The sequence below is a fragment of the Squalius cephalus genome (genome assembly GCF_949319135.1).
Source record: "Squalius cephalus genome assembly, chromosome: 2".
Classification (NCBI taxonomy): Eukaryota; Metazoa; Chordata; class Actinopteri; order Cypriniformes; family Leuciscidae; genus Squalius; species Squalius cephalus.
The window spans coordinates 48178405-48205229 of record NC_137123.1 but is presented as its reverse complement, the minus strand read 5'-3'; the positions used below and the strand labels follow the sequence as shown (position 1 = coordinate 48205229).

Genomic DNA, 26825 nt, shown 5'->3' with positions numbered 1-26825 from the left:
AGAGAGAGAGAGAGAGAGAGAGAGAGAGAGAAAGAGATCGAGATGAGAAAGCTGTATTATTCATGCGAATCACTATTTTAATTTGAAGGACATTCAAAGAATGAAAAGAAGAGCACTCCCTAGACCACGACTATGCACTCAGTGCTTTGAGCAGCTGCTACACATCCAATCAAACATTGTTCTATAGCATTATGATGAGTTGCATTTAATACGTTTATATTCAAACGGTTGTGAATGATTGCGTGCATGGACTCTCATTCAGGGATCTATGACATCAGGATGCAGCCACAAAACACTGCTTGTGTATTGAGCAATCAAACCCATAACACAAAGCGAGAGGCATCCTGCACGCTGTGCTTGTCGCCCTTTGATGATGAAAGCATCTGTGAGAGCTTGTGTCCCACAGGCCTCTGTTTGATAATGAGTGAGTGTTGCAAATTACACTTTGACCCATGCTGTGACATTCAAAACATATACCAACAAACACAAACCCATCCAGTTTTATCGATGTTTTAAAAGGATAGTTCACCCAGAAAAAAACAATTCTGTCATTATTTACTCACTCTTATGTTTTCCAAGTTCCAACCCCATTTGACTTTCTTTCTTCAAAGAATGTTAGTAAGCAAACAGTTTTTGTCACCATTGACTTCCATTATATTTATATAGCCTATATATGTATAAATCCTTTCTCAAAATATCTTCTTTTAAGTTCCACAGAAGAAAGAAAGTCATTCAGATGTGGAAAGAGGGTCAGTGAATGATGACAGAATTTTCATTTTTGTGTGAACTTTCCCTTTAAGAACGTTTTTCCTCCGTTGCAAAAACGTTAACAGAATGTTACGAACGCACCATATACACATTATTTAATCTAATAGTCTGGCTCTGCTTAGCTGACCAAGGGTTGGACGGTGGTTTTGCTGAAATCTATTTGAAAACAATCATTAATTTTTGCAATTCTATTTGGTTATGTTAGTGGTGCAGAAATGACACAGTGGAAATACAAAACACCCCCATCAAGGCAAACAGAGCAAACCACCCAGCTCCACCCTGCGTGTGAACTCTTTACAAAATTCAGCACAACACCCACTGACAAAACAACAGAGGGAGCATCTTGATGGAAAACAGAAACTCGCACGAATCTAAAATTGCCCCATTTATACGAAGAAACCCGCTAACACCAACACATGGCTGTTCAAACTAAGTTTCACAAATGAACACTCTGGTGATCCTTCACTGGCATCAGCAAAAGCTTGTTAAATTGACCTGTTATCTTGCATTTAAAGTCATACACTAGTATCAAATATTCACAAATTGTTACATCAAAACTATCAACTGTTTTTTGCTAGCTAAAAGCTAGTAAATTGCAAGCGTCTTCACATTATTCAACAAAATGCAGCAAAATCAAACGTAACGGGACAGTTCACCTAGAAAATGCTAATTCTGTCATTGTTTACACACTCTCATGTTGTTCCAAAACTGTTTAACTTTCTCTCCTCTGTGGAACACAAAAGGAGATGTTGTGCACAATGTAAGGGACTGACAGCTTCAGTCAGCGCTCACTTCTATTGCATCTCTTTTCCATAAAATGAAAGCGAACTGAGGCTGTCATCCAGCCTAACATCTCCTTTGGTGTCTCATCGAAGAAAGAAAGTCATACAGGTTTAAAACGACATGAGGGTACTGTAAGTAAATGATGACAGAATTTTCTTTCTTTTTTTTGTCTGAACTTTCCCTTTAATGTGTCATTTTTTGCCAAATGTAGATTTGGATTGGAAATGTTTTCAAGCGAACAAGCTTCACCTGATTTTTTTTTTACTTCTGTATGCTCATAACTAATCCTCTGATGGAACACTAGAAGTAAATAATTAATAATTCTGAGTTCATTAAGTTCAGAAATTGACTCAGGGCCAGGCCTGGACTCAAACCTCTAATTTTATATCATACAACAATTATACTACACTAAACAGATTATGCAAAATCCAACAAAACAGGTCTGATCAATTGGTTCAGATCTTCGATCTGGTGATACCGAATTACTTCATGTTCCCAGGACTAAACTCAAAAATAGAGGTGATCGTGCTTTTGCTGTTGTTGGACCTCGGTTATGGAATAGTCTCCCGGCTTACATTAGAACTGTCCCAACTATATCCATTTTTAAATCTACTATTAAAACTCTGTTTTATGAGTTTTTATCTAGAACCGTACCCATTTTTACAGCTGGTGATTACTGTTTAGTGTTTATGTGTGATATCGCTGTGTTCTTTTTTTTACACTGTGCAGCACTTTGGTCAACCTCGGTTGTTTTAAACTGCTATATACATAAACATTGTATTGTATTGTATTGGTTGTGGTTGTGACTTCAAAAGCCTTTGATTTTGATCCGACCTGGGTGAACTTGCCTGTAAAGTAATCTGTCCATTCTTCCTGTCTCTGTCTTTTCCATTTCAAACCAGATATGAATGATGAATGTGTTGCAATCAGTAGAACACAGGGACTGATCGTTTCCTCCTAAAATGGGTCGTCCACATGAGATCAACTATCACTTAATATCTATCACTATCACTTAAAAATAAAGTCAGTTGACTCAAATTATAATTTAAATAATCTATTTTGGCAAAAAGCAAACAATCCCTGTATGATTGGCCGTATATATGATGATCCAGCATGTAGGCTACTGCAATTTTCATGACATCAAGTTGACATGAATAGCAGATGTGTCTTTATTAGTGAATGAATCAAGGTCATATGATCTCTGTAGAGATCTGACGGTGTTTAGTTGCATGATCGCTGTTGATGTTTTCAAGGCTGTTTATTTTGAAGATGCTTTCTTTTTTTTCTTCTTCTTCTTTTAGATTATCTCATACCAACGCATCTCCTTTCATACACACACACACACGCATTTAGAGAAAGACAGTCCGCTGGCACTAAGTCGACGTTGATAATCTTCTTCTCCTATAAATGCTGAAGGGATGCTGTGAATATGCCTTCCATATAATGTCATTTGTGGCACGCTGCCTGTTCTAAACAAATTAAATTATCGTTTCGTAACGTCAAGAGCTGAGGGCAGCGACTTGTACACTCAAACACGCGCGCGCGCGCACCGACGCCCATTAAAACACCACGCACGGCACACGGCAAAAAGCATCCTGTGTCCAAAGCCCCCCTCACACACACACACACACACACACACACACACACGACATAATTCAGCTGTACTAGGATATGGAGAGTTTGCTGAGTGAAACAACGGCATCTCACTGCCACTGCCACTCAAACGTCCATCGGTTATTGATTTATTGGCCCTTAAGAAATAACGTCACCACGTTTAAAAGCATTGACTTACCGCATCTTATAAAGCACTGGAATAATAGTCAGCTCCGGATGTGCTCAACAGCATCGGGCTGTATGATCTCAGAATGCTCCTTAATTCCCGTGACAGTGTGTCCGTGTGTGAATAAAACACGCAGATGATGTTTAGAGCTTCTGTTCCCAGATGCGCCTTTATGATGCTTGAAGCTTCCCGAAGACCCACAGTGAGGATCAGTATCGAGTATCCTTCGTCCCCCAAACCCAATGGATCTGTGGTGGACACGGGGTATCAGAGCCCAATGTTGTATCCCGATCAGTGTTTTTTTTTTTTTTCTGGAATAAGAGGAAAATGCGCAGAGTGGGTCCAGCGATAGAACAATCCGCGAGATCAGCGCCAGTCCATCGCTAGATCGTCCATTCGACCCGACAGCTAGGGAACGAGCGCCGAGAGAAAATGACAAGCCAATTTGGAAGCAAAGTGATGCTTGATTCAAGGATGGAGGGTGGGAGGGGAAAAGAAAGAAAAGGAGGATAAGAGAGGGGCGGTGAATCTGGAGCTGGGATGACGGGAGGACTTGAGCACGCTCTGGTGGCCGAGAGCGCGCACAGCGCAGCAGTGAAGGGTCGACCTTCCTATCACCTGCGGGGTCATTGTCATTCAGCGAAATAGGTGCAGTGTGTGCCATTTTGAAATGTGTTTTTTAAAGTCAGTTTTAAAAGCAGGCCTATGCGTTTGCGTAATAAACTACAATTTGCTGTCTTAAACTAAACTGTAGGCTAAATGTTGCGATACATCTAAAAAAAGTAACATGTTGACATTTAGCCATTGTCTTGTGCTTGTTCGAGGTCATTACACTACGTGTTTTTTTTGTTGTTGTTTTTTTAGAAAGAAAATGTAATGAGGATAGTTGTACAAACATCCAATTTTTAATAATCAGCCAATATGTACAAAATCTTGGTAACATTACTTGGTATCTTGATCATTTTATACTGACAACATAATATAAAGTTATTTTAAAAGAGACTATACAATGATTTGTTCTTGAAGAGTTCACATCCTGAAAGGAGGATGATTATTTATGGAATTTGTATTTATCTCTTTATTATATTTTTATTTATGGAATTTTCTTTACATCATTTTAATAAGGAGGAGCTGTGATGTAACAGCATTGATGCATAACCCAGTGACGCAACTTGAAGTCTTTTAAATAAAAGGGATATATCTATTTTGGAAACACGATGTATCTACATGGAGAGTTAAAAAGAAGAATGATAATTAGCATTATATGCATTGACACACACCTGACAATAGGCTATGTGGACAGGACAAATGTGTGCCTTTCCAAATCATGTCCAACTGAATTTGCCACTAGATTCATTACAGAGTAAAACATCTAAAACATTATCTGGAGAAATGGGTTGCACCCAAATAAATTTCAGGGTCTGAATATATCCTTATGTCAATTTCAGTTTGTCTTTTTAATAAATTTACTAAGTTATCACAAATCTGTTTAGTTTGTTGTGTCATTATGGTGTATGGAGTGTAGACTGATGTGATTAAAAAAATAAAATAAAATAAAAACATTTTAGCATGGCTGCAACAAAATGTGAAAAAAAGGGAATATTGATACTTTCTGAATATTTACATTGTTATTAAAGTCAGTTCTCAGATATGTTGTGTATACGCTATAGGCCTATAGAAGGGACACAAGGAACCTTTTTCGTGTAATGGTCGTGCAGTTAGGTCTATTTAATATTCATAATTACAATTAAACCAAGATATGAATTAATTTAAACATATTGGCATCGGTTTTAGTGAGGCCTGATATAAAATAACATATTGGCGAATTTTATTTTGTGGACATAGACTTATTAATGTCTCTCATGAGCAGCAGTAATGCGAGCTGATGTCTGTGTTATTTCATTAAATGAGGGAGGAGAGGCCTGGGCATCCGTTTACATTAAACTCACGAGCATCAAAGGCGCATCGCGGACATGCGCGCTGACAGTCGGTAATCACTCTCACGCAAACCCTAGGCTGTCGAAATAATGTTGGATGCCTCTAATGCGACTTTCGACATTCGAAAATGTTTAAAAGAGAACCCTGGCTTTTGATCGTCATCCGATGAGACGTCCGCGAAAGAGCTGTGGGGGAAACCTGTTGATCTGAAGGTAAATGTGCGGTGAGAAATCAGCATATTGATCTTTACGGCACAGAGAGAGAGAACGAAACGAATGAAGACTGATAGACAGCAAGCGATAAAACATTCAAGGAACGGCATATCGCACCTGTCAGTTACACCTGAACCATAACATGCTGATTTTACCTATGTTTAGATATCGTATGAACCCATATGACATAGCCTACTCTTATAACAGACTTGTTTTAACATCGCAATTATTTATTAATGAGATATTTTTATATTATATGATGGATAACAAGTAGCCTAGCATGTTGATCACCTTCCTTTTTTTGTCCGCCATGATGTTTAAATAGCTAGTAATGCGAACACGTTTTAAAAACAATTTGTGTGATATATTTGTAAGGTGTAAATCTATAATAACTTGATAATAATGAAAGTAGGATAGCCTATGCATATGATATGATCCATCATGCAGACAACAATCGAACATCTGTTTCTATGGTTACCTCCTCACTCACAGATGATTTAAGTTCGTTTAACTTGTAAAATAACTTTTGTGGTTAGGCCTACTGAAACGTAAACCTTTTTCGTTTTTCTTTTCATTTGTGCTCCCTCACTCCATAAAAACTCATAATAATTTGGACCCTGAAATTGTTAATGCTATATTGAAAATGTTATACACCTTTGTGTACACACTTGCCAATATAAGGTTGAATGGGGGTGTTGAATGGATTCGGGAGCGGGTATGGGCTATAACTTTTCTGCGACCCCATTGGAAGTTTGCTGAGGCCGCCTGGTTGAGTCGAGAACTAGGCTACTGCTGTATTTACATATTTGTTTTCGTATTTACACATCTATCACTCATCAATACGCTTCACTGTGATTCGCCCGTTTAAAAATAACCCTCCTGCTTTGTTTTCCCTTAGTTACTATTGTTGTGCAACTCACCGCCCACCACCAGGCGCTTAAAGCCCTATCAGGTAGGTTGTAAGGACATCTGTCCCGGGTAATTACCGTCGTTCACAATTTAAGTCCGTTTACAGCTGCTAAGCTTCCCCGGTAAGCGCATTACCGGAGCAGCGCAGCGCAAACACGAGCGCTCGCGCAGTACATGATGAGCGCGTGCCGACCGCGAGAACCTCCCGTAGAGGCGCGAGACTCCAACGCAGATTACATCAGCATGAATAACAGATTACAGATGGCGTTATCAGAGCATCAGCGAGATATGAAGTAAACCGTCAGTGCAATTCATAAAGCCTGTCATCGCTTACAAAGACTGCCGAATTGCGTCACTCTCACTTCCTGCCAAACGTCACAGGTAAGGACTGTCAGGTGTGCATGTGCTTGCCAGTACTGATTAAGATGCTGCAATCCACGTAAGTCCCTCTTGAGGATGAGAAAGTGACAAACCTGTTTGTTTTTGTTGATTTGTATCTTGAATATGTTCAAGAGTTTGATTGACATTGTGTCTGATGTTAATTTGCTTCTCTTTTTGCAGATGTCAGAAAGAGAGTGGTGGTAATTCAAATACTCAAATAGTTGAAAATGATGGGTATGTATGAAGTCTTAACACAATATTATTTTTAGCCATCGTGTGTCATTCAATCTGAGTTCACCATCTGTATGAATATTAAATGCAGCTTGTTGTACACACTCTCCTGTGAGTTATAGAGTTTATGTCATTGCATGCGTCCATGTCATTAATATATTTATGTGTATGTGTGTGTATAGACACACAGCGTGCTTTGCTGGCGGTGGAGCGTCTGCAGCAGAGGCTGAAGAAGAGGGGAGAACTGCCTGCTGAGGAAAAACTCAGTCTGCTCAAGAGTGTCTTACAGAGTCCTCTGTTCCATCAGATACTCATCATGCAAGAGACTGGACAACAGCATCAGCAACAACAGGTCAGAGAATATAGCATCATCATCCCAGTGCATGACAAAAATCAGGCACACATTGTTGCAGCAGTGGGCTTTACCATCATATAGTAATTAAAAAAATAAATAAATGATTATTAATCCATGTAAATACTGTAGTTCTTAAATCTGATTGGCTGATAATAGTGGCATAGTTATAACCTCTAATGTCTCAAATGTGTCTCTAATGTACCCAGATGTGAAGTGCATTAAACAAAAGTATATTTTATGCTGATATAACTCCAGAACTATTACTTGAAATAGAATTTTACATGTAAGTCCGCTTTATAAAGCATTTATGGTGTACATTTCAGCATCATTTTCAGATTTTCCCTGATGCAAACAGCGCTTTGACTCACAGCTTGTCTTTCTACATCATGTCTGGATCAGGGTCTATTCTTAGTTAGAATAAAACATGATGCAAACCTGTCTTAAAGGAATATTTCGGGTTCATTACATGCCAAGCTCGATGGACACCATTTGTGGTGTAATGTCCCTCCTTTTCTTAAAAAAAAAAAAGACACAATCCGGGTGACAGTGCTGCAAAAACAATGGAAATATACACAGGGCCAAAATACTCGCTGTATCAATAGTACATCCAATGGCAACACATAAACAATATCCATGTTTTTTTTTTCAATATTATGATTTACAGCTTTGTTGCAATGAGGATGGAATACCATCAACCATAAACGCTGTAAAAATTCAGATTTTAACAGCTCTAATAATTAACGGAAGAGTCACATCAGCTAAATTTATTCAAAATTTTGCAAGCCGATAGTGCAGTGATACATGAAACATCACTCACTCAGAGGTCACTTTTTAAACTATGCAGCTTTACATTGGTCAACACAGTAAATTTTCATGCTCAAAGTCTAACAAACTTGAATTCGATGCAATATCCATGTGGAGAAATGTTTAGTCTTTCACGTCCTTCACATGGAATTCCAGATAGCACGGTTTCCGTTTGAGATGACTGCGTTTTTTCTGCACGGAGTGTCACTGTACAAATTTAAGCGTGACCACACCCATACTGTAAGTGCTTTTATAAAATGATTGGTTCAAATCACTTTCATTAGAAGTGCCATATTGTATTGTTCTTCTTCTTTTTGTAATAAAATGAGGGGCATGTTAAAATAATTTTTTTATGGTCATCATCATTATCCCACAAATGTTGCCAATTGAGTATAACATGTATTGGATCCCTGAATATTCCTGTAAGAATAGTTGAATGCATTGACTTACTAGTTGAGCTTGTATTTGACATATTTTACTCTTCTCAGTGTAATAACCATAATGACCTAAGGGGCTGCATTTCCAGAGCATAAAGAGGTCAAAGAAACCCAGAAGATATGAGTAGGAGGCGTGTGAGGTTATTCAACGATATGTGATGAGTCTGAAAGGTGGTCTGGTTTCACAGTATGTGAATTAGGTGTGTATTTGTGTCTCTGCGTGTGTTACTGTGCAGGATAATGATGGGAAATATTCCTTTGAAAGTGGAAGCTCAGGTAATTTAGCTTCTCAGAAACCATCATAAAAATAGACAGAGTAGATGTTACATTGAGATTTATTCGGTACAACTACAATTGATTTTGTTAGAATCTTCTAGCAGGCCAAAATGAGAGGAGCAGCAGACGCCAGATGAGTGACTCCAATGAATGAAACTCTAAACTGGCTGTTTGTCATGAAAAACTGCATGTTTATGGGTGTACTAATATGCCATGAGATGTAGCTACTTCAGCAAAACTATATATCAGATAATCCTCGTGCTTATTGTGCATTGGTCAGGCCACTTGCCATGGATAATCATAAGCTTTATATTAAGTTGCTTATGAGTCATTCATTAATCAAGCTTATCACTTCCTGTCTTGCTACATTCTTTGATGTACACACATGTGTTTGTGAACAAATGTAATGAGACTATTAAATATAAAGGAAAATCGCTGAAATCAAACAACAAATATATTTATATTTCAAACACTTATTTTAATTATTGGTTTTAATTATCATTGAGCAGAAATAAAACCAGAGTTGCCAGCTGTGCTGTTATCCTGCTGTTGTTCCATATGGTCAGCCATAAAAATGGTCAGCCTTTATTTTTGTAGTTAGTTTTTGCCATCTTTCTGAAATATCCATCGTCACATCTCAGGCAAGATGATCATGATGCAAAAGATTGTATTTAGTCAAACAAACTCAAATAGTCCATGGGAAAGAAGGCAACCTGAAGAAGAAATGAGGAACTTAAATACACAATGATGATTAACTCAAAGACTAACAGGTGTGAATGTAAATGAGTGTCCATGGTAACTAACACAGGAAAAACTTGACATCCATAATATTTGGCTTTTGGCTTTTTGGTTGACAAACAATTCATTCTGTGAATTAATGAACTGAAGCTAGAGAGTGAGTACCTTAAAAATCATAAAAATGTCTTTTAACAAATTTATACAATGTATGCAATGTATTAATTCTAAATCAAAACATAGATTTGTATATTTGGTCTAATTGCGTAGCATTTCCTTGGTAAGTGTGTCTGTGTTTGTGTATATTGTGTCTGGTGTATTTAGAGAAATGATTCTTTGAAACAGCAGCAGGGACCAAACTGGGATTGTATAAGCTACTTACCTGAGCTGACCAATTAATCTGTGCTGAAAGGAGAGAGAGGCAGTTGTCAACAAGTCACAGACGTTTCTGTAATGGTGTGGACATTCCATTGACATCTCTTTTTTTTTTACTGAGCTATGTATTTTCTTTTCCCTACCCCTAAACATGACCTTTGCAGAAACAAATCTGCATTTTTTATATTTTAATTAAGATTATTTACTATGTTAAACCTGACCGCGACACACCAAATAGAAAGTGACAGAAATGCCCAGCAGGCATTGAAGTCTGCAAAACTAGCTAAAAGTCAGTAAACCTCCACGAAATAACATTATTTTTTAAATCAATTTTAGAGATGGCACTGGTTTGTGCACTACTAAATATTTGTGCTTTGCACCATTAAACTTGAAACACTGATGTAACCCCATGTTTAAATTAAACGTATACGCAAACTACCGACCAGGGGTGCGTTTCCCGAAAGCATCGTTGGCCAACTATGGTCGCAAGTTCATCGCAATGTCCATTGAACTCTATTGGTAACGACGGAACTTGCGACCATAGTTGGCCAACGATGCTTTCGGGAAACGTACCCCAGGTTGGTATAAACAGTTGGTTGGCAAACTGACTGAATTACAATAATGAGGTAATGCTATACCCGACAGACTTCGATAATTTAGACATAAGTTACAATGTTCACATTTACACTTGTTTATATTTTGAGAGAACATTATGTTAATAACTGAGCAGTTAGCGGTTCTACGCATGAAACTGATCTAATCACTGCACTTTCTTTGTTACGTTGCCCCTAAACTGATTGACTATGACTACCGTCACTTTGGGTTCAGTAAGATTTTTTCATAATATCATATTTTTATGTTTTTGAAAGAAGTCTCTTTATGCTCACCAGAGCTGTATTCATTTGATCAAAAATACAGTAAAAAAAAAAAATTTTTTTTTTTTTTTTGCCATTACTCCAGTCTTTAGTGTCACAGGATCCCTCAAAATAGCATTTTAATATTCTGATTTGGTGCTCAAGAACATTTATTATTATTATCAATGCTGAAACAGTTTTGCTGCTTAATATTATTAAAGAAACTGTGATATGATTCTTTGATGAATAGATTTTGTAACGTTAACGTTATAAGTATTTTCTGTCACTTCTGATCCATCTAATGCAATGTTACTCACCCCAAACCTTTTAATGGCAATTTTTTAATATTTTATCACTTATTTAAATATGTAAATATACTATTTTTATATTTCATGATCATTTTTTATCTATATTGTGTTTCCTGTCTATCATTGTTTATACTCAATTTTAATTAATACCATTGATAGTGAGGTTAAAGAAGATCAAACTAAAGTGCACAAGGATCAGTAAAGATAAACACCATCTAATCTGATAAATCCTGTCTTAATAGTGTGACTTTTTACATCCCAGTAAGGCCTTGCAAGCTGCTGGTGCAACCCATCACTCTAGCTGTGTGTTTGTACAGGCTTCCCCCAGAACGCCGCCTCCTCAGTCTATGAGTGATGATGCAGATGGTGTGAGAACGTCCCACCCCTCATGCACTCTGAGATACAGAGATTCTTACCTCTCGGCCCAGCGGCACTATGAGCGATGCCGATCCTCCAATCGTATGACTTTTGCCCCTTGCATCACAGAGGACATTGCAGTGCTGCAGTCCATGGCCCAGGTACTGTTCCTCTAAACACCCTAAACATCCTCTCATCCTGTTCCTCTAAACATCATCCAGGAAACACAAGCCGTTAAAACCGACTGGGATACGTTATCATGCATGCTTTTAATAAATACTATCATTTCAGTCCTACTATCTCCTAAAACCAACAGATTGAATTCATTCTTTCTTATCCCTCATGTATTTATTGCTCTTTCAGGGTCGGTCTCTGCTTAGTTTTGATCTGGAGAAGGGTGAAAGTGCTTTAGGCATCAGCATTATTGGCTTGGAAACTGAAGGCGGTGGAGGTCATGGTATCTTCATACAGAAGATTCAGCCAGACTCTGTAGCTTACAGGTATAAACTGACAAGGATGCAAGTTCAGTATAGCAAAACTTTACTGATTAGAATCATATTATTCTGGATAGGGGCTTAGGATGATTTGAAACCATTCTTTACCTCCTTTACCACATCTCCTGTCTTAGTGATGGACGTCTCCATGAGGCTGATCAGATTCTAGCGGTGAACGGCAAGCTGATTGAGTCCTCGGTAACGCAGGAACAAGCTGTCCAGATTCTTCAGGAAGCTGCTTCCATGGTAACCTTAACTATAGCCAGGGAACCAACCTCATCATTCAGCCCCCCACAAATGAGCCACACTCTTCCCAAAAATCTCTCTGGCCTTGATGGACAATTCAGTGTAAGACTTTTTCTTTTTTTTTTTCATCTTTATTATATCTTTGAATTTCCCAGAATGTGTTAAATAGCCTGATTATGAAGCATATTTTGCTTCATATCCTAAACTGTATCTTATACTTATGCCTTATAGCTGCCTCACTTTGGCACGCAGCTTAAATCTGTTACTGATCCACACAGTTATTTGATTACATTACCACAAATGCATTACATCTAACGTTTTAAATGTTATACATTAGCTTTTTTTATGTGATGTTGATAGGATTGGTGTTTGCTGTGAAAGCAGAGTCTCATGTGACTGTACTCCACTGAAAGATTTACTGGTAATGGTGGGAGTCAATCAATTAAGATAAAATGGAGCCTTCTCCCTTTAGCAATACTATTATAATACACTACTGTTCAAAAGTTTGGAGTTGGTAAGATGTTTTAATATTTTTGAAAGAATTCTCTAAGAATTCTCTAAGAATTCTCTAAGAATTCTCTTAAAAAATACAGTAAAATCATTTTTTAAATATTATAAATATACTTTAACCTTTTCTATTTAAAATATATTTTTTAAATGTAACTTATTTCTGTGATGGCAAAGCTGAATTCAAAGCAGGCATTAGTCCGCTCTTCAGTGTCACATGATCCTTCACAAAAGAACAGCATTTGTAACAATGTAGAAGTCTTTACTGTCTCTTTTAATCAATATAATGCATCCTGATTCTGAATAGAAGTATTCATTTCTTTTTCTTTTTTAAACCATACTCCAAGCTTTTGAATTGGTATTGTGAATGTGTAAATGGTTTCAAAAGTCTGAGATTAAAAATTTTGATTGGCTACTACAGCCAGGTGATATCACAGGCAGAGTATTTAAGGGTGCCTAGAAATAACATCATCAGAAAGGCTCACTGGAGTGGGATGCTTATGACCCACGAGGAATCGCTCATCCAAACTGCTTGGGGCAGATTCCACTCTTTCAACTGACCAATCTAACTTCAGCTTTGCCATGGCACTGGTCATTACATCCACTAGCTCCTTGTATATGGAAGTGAGGGAGAAGACAGGTTTACTCAATACATTCGCCTCAACTCCCATCACATCTAGCTCCTCAAAACTAGATTGGGCCAATAGCATGCTCATTGCCGGATTGGAAGAAGCCGCCGAGCGGGCTTCCGGATCTGCCCTGAGAACCTGCAAGTGATGCTTGAGAAAGGGTTAAACCAGTCTCAAGTTCACCAGCTAGCTCAACCTGTGACCTCTATGATCGCAGTCACCGGGTTGCCTCGGCAGCAGCGGGACCTGATCCATGGGGTGTGGATGCCTGGCTCTTTTTAAAGAGTACCGACCAGGTCCTGCTGCTGCTGAGGCAACACGGTGCGGAGCAACCAAGACATTTAACGCACAGATCGTGGCCATCATCTTTTTACTAACACTAACACGGAGATCACATGCACTGACAAACAACGTGTTCCTGAAGACAAAGAAGCTGATGACGTTCTTTCTAGGCCAGTGGTTCTCAACTCCAGTCCTCGGGACCCGCTGCTCTGCACATTTTGTATGTCTCTCTTATCTGACACACTCAAATCAGTTCATGGAGTCTCTCCTAACGAGCTGATGATCTGGTTCAGGTGTGTTAAATAAGGGAGACATACAAAATGTGCAGAGCAGTGGGTCCCGAGGACTGGAGTTGAGAACCACTGTTCTAGGCACCCTTATACTCTGCCGGCGATACTGCGAGATCACATGACTGCAGTAGCCAAAATTGGCATGTAACAGGCTTACGAGGAAGGTCCCTTTAGCATCAACTCCATGATGCAGTGTTGAGTTCCACATCGATAACGATAATAGACTCTTAATGGCAGGTTCCAATGTGACAACCTACCCGATATAGTGTGGCACCGCTAATGGGGAACACAAGGTCAACATCTGTTAAATTAATTGTTTATGTTTTCATTGGCAACAATGGTGGAAATGTTTAATAGTTTTGTTTTGTTTAGCTATAACTAAGGTATTTGGCTATACGGAAAATTACTTCTTATAAAATGGCTATATTATAAAATAAATGGCTATATTATAAATTTGGTTCTGCAGCCTCGACAAATTCATCACATTGAGTTGCAGAATGACGGATCGGGTCTGGGCTTTGGCATTGTTGGAGGGAGGACTACTGGCACCATGGTTAAAACCATCCTACCTGATGGTGTAGCTGGAAGGGTATGAGAGAATTGTCATGGATACACATACACTAGAATTTATGACATTATTTGGATTGTACAAACAGATTCAAATTAAAAGGAGTGTGGCCAAATCCCTCGACGTGTGGTTGTGTGTTTGTGGACACAGGACGGGAGATTGCATAGCGGCGATCTTCTTCTCAGAATTGGTGATGTGGACGTGTCCACCATGGGCAGTGAGGAAGTGGCACGTGAGCTCCGTCTGGCTGGTTCCCATGTGAGACTTATCATTGCCAGGGAAACCACTGATGGTAACCTCTCACCTACTATCACCCAGCAACAGGACACTCAGAAGAAACAGGTGCAGAATGCTTCTGATCTTGAGTGTGTGTGTGTGTGTGTGTGTGTGTGTGTGTGTGTGTGTGTGTGTGTGTGTGTGTCTTGGTAAACCCTACATTATGGGGATAAAATGTCCCCAGAAAGATGCCAATATTCGAAATCCTTATCCTTTGTGGGGACGTTTTTTTGGTCCCCATGAGGAAAATAACTTATGAATCGTACTAAGTGATTTTTTTTTTAATTGTGTGTGTGTGTGTGTGTGTGTGTGTGTGTGTGTGTGTGTGTGTGTGTGTGTGTGTGTGTGTGTGTGTGTGTGTGTGTGTGTGTGTGTGTGTGTGTGTGTGTGTGTGTGTGTGTGTGTGTGTGTCTATGCATCTATATGTACATTTTGATATTAACAGAAGAGCTCACCCAAAAAAAAATCTTTCGTAACCTGTTTAATGTTCATTCTTCCTCCCTCACCACATTTATGGTGCTTTTTAGTCTTTTTTTAAAGCTTGTCAGGTCACTCTGAACTGTCATTGTATGGAAAAGAGCTGTGTAACAATCTTTAATTCTCTTGTGTTTCACAAAAAAAAAAAAAACTGATGTCTTTAAAAATACAAATTAATAAAAAATTGATGATGAGCCAATAATAAATGAAACATTATCCATCTGCAGCATTTAGCAGAGCAAAAGGAAAGAGAATTCAGTGTCAGATTCAATGACAGCAAAAATGGTTTGGGCATCAACATCTCTAAATCTGTGGAAAACCTGTACAAAGGTATGATTTCATACTGTTTTCTTTCAGTAAGATGAGAGATTATTTTCCCATTCAGTCTAAAAACGTGAATCATTAAATGATCAATGGATGTTTTAGTGGCCAGTGGTTTTGAAGTAAAGAGCATTCTGAAAGGAAGTGCAGTGAATCAGGATGGAGATCACGTCATTGCTGTGAGTTACTAAATTAAATCTTGTTTTTCACAGCTTTTTAGATATTTTTAATTTTTTTGTCTGTGCATGCAATGTACCGTAGTTTTAATGGTTTTAACCAATGTTTTTGCTTTTTTTATTCATTTTTACTAATCCTGTTGTTGCTGAATTTGTGTGTGTGTGTGTGTGTGTGTGTGTGTGTTTGTGTGTGTGTGTGTTGGGGGGGGGGGGGTACTGTGTGACGGGATGTTTGCATTGTAGTGTTTGCTTATAGGCTAAATGGTGGCACTAAGATTAATTCCATTGTTGCTTGTTTTGTGTTTGTATTTGTGTTAATATGTCATTAGTCCAAACCTCATGTTCTGTTTGGGGTCTCAGAGACCCTAAGGCCATTTTGTTATCTTGAAGTAATACTTAAAGGTAGGAGAGGAGTTGTTATACAGGTTGAAACTCTCTTTACACCCTGATAACAATCAATAATAGAAGTGGTCTAAATATTAAAACATGTACATATATCATCTGTGTAAGTCTCAGGACTTATGGTATGGCATCAAACCATCATACCGAGGAGGTATTGCAATACATATATTGACAGGCCTGTCAATATATGTATTTCCATACCTCCGCGCACCCTGCTCGTGCAGACATCACACGTCATCATCATGTTCCGTAAGGCTCTGCAGAGTTGTAGACAGACATCCACTGAGTGCCAAAAACAAACAGCTGCTGCCTTTTACAGTTCCTGAACCAAAACAAAGAGCTTATGCTGCATTCATGGCATGTCGTAACCGTAATTACGAGATGGTAACCCGTGACTTTCTACCCGGAGATGTTCATGTCCTCAGACTCTGATTTATGCGTTTCTACAGTATGTCAACACTAAATGAATCTGCAGCAGTCAGGTGGTACAACTAAGAGTTTTGTATGTTGTTTACATTCATTATTATTGTAATGTTATGTGCTTTGAAACATGAGGTAATTTAACGCCGTCTCTCGTGACGCTTTGCAGACTCTTCTGTGTGCGTTCATGTGTTTTGAAGGAGTTGTGGCTTTGGAGACGCTCTGAAGGGAGGGTGGGGTCTCATGTTTTCTAAGCTAACTTGCTAATGCTAGCTGCTTTAAATTGCCTACCCTACCTTTAACAGTAGGGTGTTAGATTAATCCTTCATGACTTTTCTAATGAGAGCTTATTATAAAGAGAATTTGAACTTGCCTCATAACACACTTAAAACATCTTTGATAAAAAATGTTGCATTACTTATGTTTAGGGTTTTAGAGATCTCATGTATGAAACTGATATAATAAATAATTCAATGACTTTTCACATGATAAGATACTCTGACTGGTGCACAGTATACTGTAGAAATACACTTCTGTCCGTCGTTTATTGTCATTTCATTAGTTGTATTTTTCTACATACATGTGTTTTAGTAGGTAGATCATTCCTGAAGTATCAATATTTTCAATGTGTTGTAGCTAGAGTTTTTAGCATGAAAATCAATGCTTTGAAGTGAAAAAATTAATTGTGTTAGCCAATTGTTGTTTAAGATTGGAGCCATTTATCTTAACACACAGAAATGCTGAAAGACATAAGCACAGACATCATCTGGAGCTATTTCACATTAAATAAAGATGAAGCTAAATGTGAAACTATAATAAAAATGTGATATTATAATGGGTTTTTGGAGAGAAAAAATTACAAGATTGAACAGTTCTGTAATTGTTGTTAATGATAAACTAAAACAGAAGCAGTTTAGACCCCTTGATAAAGGATGGATGTCAAATATAATGTTAAATGGCTATAATTACCCTTTTTATCCTCAAAAGTTGCTAATGTTTTCCATTTAATATCTGCATTACTGGCCTTATGGTACTTGATATCAGATCGCACTGAAAAAGAGGTTTCTGAAAATAAATAAACTGTCTTCTGGGTTTTGATTAGGTCAGTGGAACTTATTTGACATGAAAATAGGATGTTAAAGAACATTAGGGATAAGACAACAATAACTTGACAACAATAACTGTGAATAATAACTAATGAGTAACAAATCACAGATTTTGCACTTTTTGGGTTTAAATATGACAAATAAATCTTAACATTCTAGGATTTTTTTTTTTCATTGAAAGACAAATCTTCAAATATCTGAACGTGTGTGTGTGTGTGTGTGTGTATTCAGGTGAATGGGCAGTTCTGCAGTAAACAGAAAGCGGAGGAGATTCTGAACATGACTGGCCAACAAGTGGAGATCTCTCTTCTGCGAAAAGGCTCACCATCTGAAACGCAAACAACCCCCACCATGTCCACAATCTCCCAGAGACCCTTAACCCCTCTGGGTCTCGATCCCCCACCACTGCCTCCATGTCTAGTTGAGCCAAAGCCAGTTCTGGCCCTAGGGAAAGTTTTCTATACTGAACGCCGGGACCTCAACTTCAACAGAGAGTGCTGTTAGTGAAACTCTTGTCACTTTGGTTTATTTACACCCATTCACACTGTGTTTGATTCATGAGTTCTGTTCACTCTCTGTGTGAAGTCTCAGTAACTTTGTGGCCCTGATTTGATTCTAACAACAGCTTCTGTTTCTGTTTGTTCTTTCTATGACCTCAGTTGAGTCGAGGCAAGCCTGTTATTTTGAGTCCAATATGGAGAATAGGAACCACTGGTCCTCATGTAAGAACTGAACACATTGTGTATTATAGGTTATTTAAATTTTAATGTCAATGGACTAATTGATTAACACTCATTTTGACTCGCACCTCAGGTTTGTTAGTACACTGGTAAAACATATACTATAATATACTGAAATATTTGCTATTTAAGCATTGCTTGCAAAAAAAAAAAAGAAAAAAAAAAGAATAATTTTAGCTAGGTATCTATAATAGTTTCTACCAAGTAACAGATAAATGCTTTTACTTTACAACACTGTTGTTTAATTGAATGAATTTGACAAAGAAGGCATGACAAGCATTTTGTCCATGTTAAACCTAAAGTTAAACCTTAAAAGATAAACATATATTTATTGTGATATCCTAACTGTGCACCATTATATTGTTTGCCTTGTTAGCAGTATTTCGATTTTTTTTTTTTTATTCCCTGCTGTCTGGTCAATGGTAATCCACAGCATGTCGCAAAAAAAGAAGTACTGTCCATAGACATTAAGCTGTAAATAACCCAGAATGTTCTTTAAAGGTTTTTTGGTTTGCATGCATTGTTTTTCCAAATTTGTAGTCTCTTCTCCACAGTCATCTTGTCATTTATTTATTAGCTGTGTGACACTTTGAAATTTTGTTTCAGTTTGTAAATTGTCTGATGAAGAGGAGAAAACACTGAAGGAGAAGTGGCAAAGCAAACTGGGTCCGCAGTACGAAGTGATGGTGCGTCTCATTTGTATTCTCTCCTGTTTAGCTGACAGTTATTTTCCACAGCTAAGATTTGTGAGTGTGTCTCCGCATATATTTATGTTCATTGTGTGCTTATTTAGTATATGCCTTTTTGTTTTGTTTTCCATCCATCTATCCATCCATCTGTTAATGTGTTACTGTATTTACATTGTATCATGTATGTGTGCAGGTGGCCCAGGTACAGAAATTCATTGAGAGCGGTGGTCTTGGTTTGAGTTTGGAGGCTAAGGAAGGTCACCACTATATCTGCTCTATATTGCCAGAGGGTCCGATGGGACTGACAGGAGTCATACGGCCTGGAGACGAACTGATAGAGGTTCACTTGATATTATGATTAAAATGGAATGTCCACATAGTTATGTATTATATTTCACATATGTTTACCCATACAAATACTATAGAATTTATATACCTGAAAAAATAAGCTTATGTATATTTGGTTATACTTCAAAGTCAAACATGCATTACACACAGATAATACTGTTGTTTATAGATTACGCTGTTGTAATCCCTTATCATAAACCCTGCTAACACATGCATGCATAATAACCAAAAGTGCTCATCTTCCTTTCTGCATTCTGTTTTTATGCATAGCACTTTATTCAATGCTGACTGCACATGAATATCAATCATCACAGCTGCTTAAAAATAGCCCTTCCTGTCAGTAGAAAAGCCCAGAGGATCAGTTCAGCAGAATAAGCGAGTTGGTGTGTTTGTTCTTTCTGTAGGTGAACGGGTTCTCTCTGATTGGTGAGACACACAAGGAAGTTGTGTGCTTGCTGAAGGAACTTCCTGTGAATGTTTGTGTGGTTTGCAGTCGTCTCATCCCACCCACAGTCAGTGAGGAAGACGATGATGATGGTGATGATGTACAACTCACCCTCAAGGAGCTGCTAGCAGAATTTAATGAAAAGGTTTGCTGTGTGTGTTTGTGCATCATGATATTTAAAAGAAAAATGTATATGCTTGTTCTTGTGAAAAAGAGTAAGCGTAAACTCTGAATTGTAAAGTGCGCTTATAGTGTACTTCAAATCTTAAAGGTACATTTTTTTTTTAAACTGTTCTTGCAGATTAAAGGTTGTATCAGTGATTTCAGGCCCCCCAAAAAATGATCACATTCATCTAATCTTTCCTAACGATCCGCTAGCTGCCCGCCCCATAACCAATCACCGACAGGGGGAGGGTGTTGTGAGGTTTTGAGCCAGCTTCTTCTTTAGCTCCGACTTCGCGTGCAGCCGTGCACGAGCACAAAACCTCACAACACCCTCCCCCTGTCGGTGATTGGTTGGAACACTATTTATTTTGGTTTTGAGTGGTTGGTGAAACCAATTGTTTTTGTGTGCAGATCTCAGAGCCTAGGCTGCCTACAGAGACGCGTTTTTTTGATGGCATGCTTATGGGGCGGGCAGCTAGCGGATCGTTAGGAAAGATTAGATGAATGTGATCTTTTTTTTTTTTTTTTGGGCCTGAAATCACTGATACAACCTTTAAAGGCCATTTAACCCTTGTGTTATGTTGCGGGTCAATTTGACCCGTTTAGATTTTCTAGTTGTTGGACATACTGGTTAACCTATGTTTTTTTTCTTGATATTTTGTGACTTTTTCTCATTTATCATCATGAACATGCATGCAAAGTTTCAACATGCTGGTGTGTTTTGACATATACAAACAAAATTACTGTTCCTTTCGTGATGTTCGCGGGTCAATTTGACCCGCATATTTTAACGCTCTAAGGCAACTGTACGGACCCAAAATAATAACATTTCTTGGTTATATTTTGTTATTTTATTTTTTTACTACCTTATGAAGCTAAAAAATTTGGTTTTCCACACTTATTTCAATACAGAAAAATATTTTGTCAGCCACAGATGGTAAAAATTACCTATCATTTATTTTTTCAAGCTACCTGAAATAATATTAAACCTTTTTTTTTTTTCTTGATATTTTGTGACTTTTTCACATTTATCATCATGAACATGCATGCAAAGTTTCAACATGCTGGTGTTTTTTTTTTTACATATACAAACAAAATTACTATTACGTTTGTGATGTTCGCAGGTCAATTTGACCATCATAGGCAGCTATTCAAAAGCAACTGTACAGACACAAAATAAAAACATTTATTTTATGTATGTCAGGGCATCAACTCCAGTTCTAAAGTGTAAGTGTATCTAAAAGTGCTCTAACCCAAATCAAACACACTTGAAAAAGCTAAATCATGGTGTTCAGAATTAATTGCAAATTACAAATGAAAATTTTTGACAGACACAGATAGTAAAAGCTCTCATTTATATATTCAAGATATCTGAAATATATTGAGACTTTGACATAGACAGCAGGAAAAATTAGCTCAGATTAATTGATTAATTGTTCAGTTATGATGTTCTAAGCAAAAAAAAAAAAAAGTAAAAAAAAATGTATATGCAAATATATATAAATATAATGTATATTCAAATTTTAAATAGTTTTAAAAAATGGTTAAAAAACATTTTCATTAAATCATATCTTCAGATATATATTTTTTGGAATATTTGACAAATGTTGCTATTAAAAGTTTACAGTTTGAACCTGAATCTTTGTTGTTTTTCATAGTGTGATTTTTGAGAAATTGTATTGAATCCAATGCGGGTCAATTTGACCCGGACCATAAGGGGAGTGCACAGAATTCCAACATAACACGAGGGTTAAGAGAGTACACTTTAATGATTATGTTTCTTAACACACTTATGTACTAGCCTAGAAATCTAGACGCACCCTAGCGGCAGCAAAATGTATTTTGCAGCCAGGGTAGTCTAGCAACTCTCCATTGACTTTCGTGCTGGAAAAACCTAAATTGGGTCAGGCCAATCACGTCGTGTATAGAGTAGGCGGGGCGGGCTTAACATAATGACGACAGAGTTGCGACGGTTCCCTGCTAACTGTTACTTGAAAACAAAGAAGAGCTGCTGCTGGAGAACAGTCTTTCGAATCGGCTTTGGCCGCGACTCTGGAGGACTTGGAGTTAAGTTCATCTTTGAGAAAAGAGCAAAGAATGGCACTTAAGTCATTCTTAAAAAAGGAAGATGTGTTCGTAGTTTTGCCGGCCAGATTCAAAAGTTGAATCTATCAACTAACGTTAGCTCCGCTGTTGGGAAAACGCTCTGGTTGGTTGAAGCGCTGTCCTATTGCGTGCAGAGGGAATTTGAAAGACAGCCGTTTATCCCGCCCCTCGGATTGAGCCGTGTCTATGGTGAGTTGCCAGACCAAACATCTTGATGTAGGTCTGGCTTGCCAGGCTACTTAAGTACACTTTTAAAGAGTGAATTAAAAGTTTTGCTTTAAAGTATGTTTTAAATCATGTTCTAATAATCTTTTGACACTTATTAAAGCACGTTAAGTTTTTCTTCTGTGGAAAACACAAGGAAAACGAAGTCTGAAAAGATTTACTGGGTATTCTTTTATGAGGAATTACAATGAATAGAGGCTGGAGCTTTGAAACCTCGAAAATGACCAAAAAAAAAAGCACCATTAAAGTATCACACTTACTGAAAGCAGAATGCCTTGAACGACCACTCAGAATCAAGTATTCCCAAGAAACATGTAGTATACAAAAAGATAAATTAAATATAAATTGATACCATTTTCCTTTTTCAAATGAGCAAACATGATTCCACACGTTTCATTGCAAAATAATACTGATTTTCCACTTTTTCTCACAGGCCGAGCAGAACTCATTTGGGAGAACTCGTGAATGGAAGACAGAGGCTCCTGTGCTATCCCATAAGGCCATGTGGGAGAATGAGATTGAAGTCTATGAGCTGCAGAAAGGCGATTCTGGCCTGGGATTCAGTATACTGGACTACCAGGTATGTGTGTGTGTGTGCGTGTTTATATACCAGTACAACAATAACAAGAGAGCAGCAGAGTATGAGCTCCACATCACTTGGTTTGGAGAGTCCCAGTTGGTTTGAAATCCTTCAACAACATGGCAGCAGTGTCTCCAAATTTATTACTATTCTTCTCTTTCTCTCTTGCGCTGTCACTTTCTGAAACTCTCTCAGGACCCCATGAACCCAGGGCATACTGTGATAGTGATCCGCTCTCTTGTAGCTGGCGGTTTGGCAGAGAGAGATGGCCGCTTGTTGCCAGGCGACCGGTTGATGTTTGTGAACGGGACTGACTTGAGCCACGCAAGTCTAGCTCAGGCTGTTCATGTCCTGAAAAGAACTGCTTTGGGCACTGTACGCATTGGAGTTACCAAACCCTTACTAGTAAGTATCTCCATTCACAAGCCAGACAGCAACAATCTCAACCTTGGGCAGTGTAGGAGAAACCTAGAATCCAAGATATTGTATGTCATCCAGATCATCATAGAATGTCAGGTAAAGTTTTATTAAGAAAATTCAATCTGACATGTATAATTTGCAGCATGATTGGCATATTCGTCAGTTATCTGTAACTAATGGCTTCTTTGACACCTTATTAAACGAGTGTAAAATATAAGTATAAAAGTATATTAAACTACAGTTTCTTCAACTACAAGCACTTTTAGGTTCAAGGAATTGAACTTGAGGTTTATTATTTGGTGAATTATGTTTTTTTATGTATATATACTAATGATAACAAAAAGTAAAATAGACTTAAAGCATTTAAAGGACAAGTTCGGTATTTTACACTTAAAGCCCTGTTTACAGATCGTTTCTGATGAAATAGAACGGTTAAGATTAAAATTTGGACACATGCTGCTGTCCCGAGAATTTTAGGTTTCTTTCGCTTCCCCCCCCCCCCCCCACCTACACAATGGCTGCATATGTGCACTGGAACAGTCCTAACTAAAACATAGAATGACACACTTATTACTGCGACTGATGATGGCGCCCGTGCTGGCTAGCCGTCCGCCTCGTTCTTTTGCTGTCGAGTCTGTTTTGCTCCTATTATTGTTTGCCTTCCGATATGCATCTGCCTTGCTGGCATATGATCGCCAAACCCTCCTCGACCTCAGGGTTTGGTCAGAGACCCTGTTGCCATCTGATCGCCCCTTGCTCAACCAGCAAACACTGGTGCTGGTGGATATCCCTGATCACCTTCGCCGTATGCCTACAGTCTATTCTTGGAGAGATCGTGACCAAAAGTCTCACTCAAACGGATCAAACGGACCTCACAGATCTGAACACCGAAAATGGCTATTGTGCCCACCAGCCCTGAGAAAACGTTTTAGAAGACGTGGGAAACGTGCCGGCATGATAGCTCGACTAAAAGTTTACCTGAGAGAATTGCGTCCTGGTTTTTCTCTTCCTTCCCGGTTCGTATGCAGCCGATGGATCCGCCCGGTCTTCCCGGAACCATCGCCGATGCTTGCTCCAGTAAACGGACCCGTTACCTTAACGCAGCTTGATGCTGGAAACTTGCGGAGAGAGTTTGTTTACATCCAGCCTCTCGACGCCGGCTCCGTCTGGTCCGCTGCCCTTCCTGTCGCATCGCAGACACGTCATCAGAGCGCTGCCATCAGGGTAAGGAAAAACGGCGGAAACATCGCGAGACTACGGCACGCTGTGTATGATGGAAGGCGAGGAGTGGATCTCAGCCTGCTCCGCCCCATCCAGAGGTCCACTGACCACAATTCCCACATCAAAACTGAACTTTTTAATATCCAATCCCTAGCAAATAAATCTAGCTTGATACATGATCACATTCTTGAGAAAGATATTGACCTGATGTGCCTCACTGAGACCTGGCATAAACCTGAGGTTTTTTCATCCTTAAATGAAGCTTGTCCCGCTGGATACAGTTACATGCACAGGGCTCACTGCACTGGTCGTGGTGGTGGCCTGGCAGTAATCTACTGCGACAGTCTCAAGCTTTCTCTTCTGTCTCTCCCTGATGTGTCCTCTTTTGAATATCTGGCTTTTAAATCAAAACCCCCTTCCAAGATAAATGCAGTACTGATTTACCGGCCACCCAAACCTCACCCATCCTTTATCGCTGAGATTCAGGACCTCTTCACTTCCTTCTGCTCTCTTTCATCCAATAACATTATACTTGGCGATATGAACATTCATATTGAAAATCCCACCTCCACGCTGGCAGCTGAATTTCTAAATGTATTGGACTGTCTCAATCTTACACAGCATGTTGATGCTCCTACTCACATCAGGGGGCGCACTTTAGATCTGGTTATTTCTGACTCTCCTTCCATCAAAAATCTGTTGGTATATGACCTGGGACGTCTCTGATCACAGCATCATTTCAATGGACATTTCCTGCCCTTCACCACTCCCTAAGCCTAAACGTGATATTCATTTTCGCAATATAAAAAATATCAACCCTGCCATCTTGTACTCTGATCTCCAATTGATGGCCTCATTCACCCATTCATCTGTCAACAAATCAGTTGAACACTACAATGATTCTCTTCACTGCCTTCTGGATACACATGCCCCCCTCAAAACAAGAACTGTGTCTTTCTCCCGTTCGGCCCCCTGGTTCACGGATGAAGGCTGGTGGCCGTGCCATTGAGAGGCGTGTCAAATCATCTGGCCTGGTGGTACACAAGCTGGCCTACAAACAGCATCAGAAGGCCTACGCAGCAGCCCTTAAACAAGCCCGGTCCATCTACTACTCTGACATTATCAATAACAATCCAGGAAATTCCAAACAGCTTTTTTCAACAATAAATCATCTACTAAATCCCAAAAACCAAATTCATACCGAACCCACAGTAGAACTCTGCAATAGGTTTCTTGAATTTTTCAAAGACAAGATCAACTCCATTCGGTCTCAGCTTTCTGGCTCCCCAGCTCCATCAGTGCTATCTGCCGGCCCTCAACCCTCTCTTTTCAGTATTTTCACTAGAGTCACACAGACCGAAGTTGAGGGTCTCATCAAAAAGATGAAGCCTTCCACCTCTCCCCTGGACCCCTTCCCTACTGCGCTCATCAAATCAAACATGACGGCCATTAGTCCTCTCATCACACAAATAATAAATCATTCATTAAACTCTGGTTATGTCCCACCCACACTTAAAATTGCCGTAATCAAACCTCTTCTGAAAAAACCCAACCTCAACCCAGAATGCCTCTCTAACTATCGACCCATTTCACATCTTCCGTTTCTGTCCAAGGTCCTTGAAAAAGCTGTTGCTGCACAGTTACAAGAACATCTACAACGTCATTCACTGTTTGAAACGTTCCAATCTGGTTTTCGTACCGCCCATAGTTCAGAGACAGCGCTGTTGAGGGTAACTAACGACCTTCTAATTTCTGCAGATTCTGGATCACCCTCTCTGCTTATTCTCCTTGACCTTTCAGCAGCCTTTGATACCATCGACCACCATATCCTCCTAAGCCGTCTTCATACCGACATTGGACTCTGTCACTCCACACTGGACTGGTTCACCTCATATCTCACTGACAGGACAGAGTACGTCAACCTGGGATCTGCTTGGTCCCGTACAGCTCCTGTCACTTGTGGTGTTCCCCAAGGATCTATCCTAGGGCCCCTGCTTTTCATTTTATATATGTTGCCACTGGGTCGTGTCATCAGCCGTCATGGCATCTCCTTTCACTGCTATGCTGATGACACTCAGTTATACCTGCGAACCGACTCAAACCTATGCTCCACCCCGGTCCTTCCAGTATTATCTGCTCCCTCAACAGTTTCTGCTTCCTCTTCAACATCATCTCTAGCCCTCTCTAAC

At 39.0% G+C, this 26825-nt stretch overlaps 2 protein-coding genes across 6 annotated transcripts in view; one reads left to right on the top strand and one right to left on the bottom strand.

The window, feature by feature from the left end:
* The window catches only part of adgrl3.1 (adhesion G protein-coupled receptor L3.1), a 119613-nt gene extending 115566 nt beyond the window's left edge, over positions 1–4047 (bottom strand). For 2 of the 4 annotated variants that reach the window (XM_079856002.1, XM_079856003.1), the window contains exon 1: positions 3344–4047. The gene's annotated coding sequence lies outside the window, so the exon portion shown is untranslated. The remainder of the gene's footprint in view (positions 1–3343) is intronic. The other 2 variants (XM_079856000.1, XM_079856001.1) reach the window with 1 other exon arrangement.
* Positions 4048–6557: 2510 nt separating this feature from the next.
* Positions 6558–26825, top strand: part of LOC307144869 (multiple PDZ domain protein) — a 57901-nt gene continuing 37633 nt past the window's right edge. For both annotated transcript variants that reach the window (XM_079847530.1, XM_079847529.1), the window contains exons 1-17: positions 6558–6771; positions 6952–7005; positions 7185–7354; positions 11464–11664; positions 11867–12003; positions 12132–12345; positions 14418–14540; positions 14670–14861; positions 15500–15602; positions 15699–15772; positions 17929–18196; positions 18357–18419; positions 19044–19123; positions 19320–19466; positions 19879–20064; positions 22849–22995; positions 23191–23400. In XM_079847530.1, coding sequence (XP_079703656.1) covers positions 6999–7005; positions 7185–7354; positions 11464–11664; positions 11867–12003; positions 12132–12345; positions 14418–14540; positions 14670–14861; positions 15500–15602; positions 15699–15772; positions 17929–18196; positions 18357–18419; positions 19044–19123; positions 19320–19466; positions 19879–20064; positions 22849–22995; positions 23191–23400 — 2322 coding nt within the window. In that variant the 5' untranslated portion in view covers positions 6558–6771; positions 6952–6998. The remainder of the gene's footprint in view (positions 6772–6951; positions 7006–7184; positions 7355–11463; positions 11665–11866; positions 12004–12131; positions 12346–14417; positions 14541–14669; positions 14862–15499; positions 15603–15698; positions 15773–17928; positions 18197–18356; positions 18420–19043; positions 19124–19319; positions 19467–19878; positions 20065–22848; positions 22996–23190; positions 23401–26825) is intronic.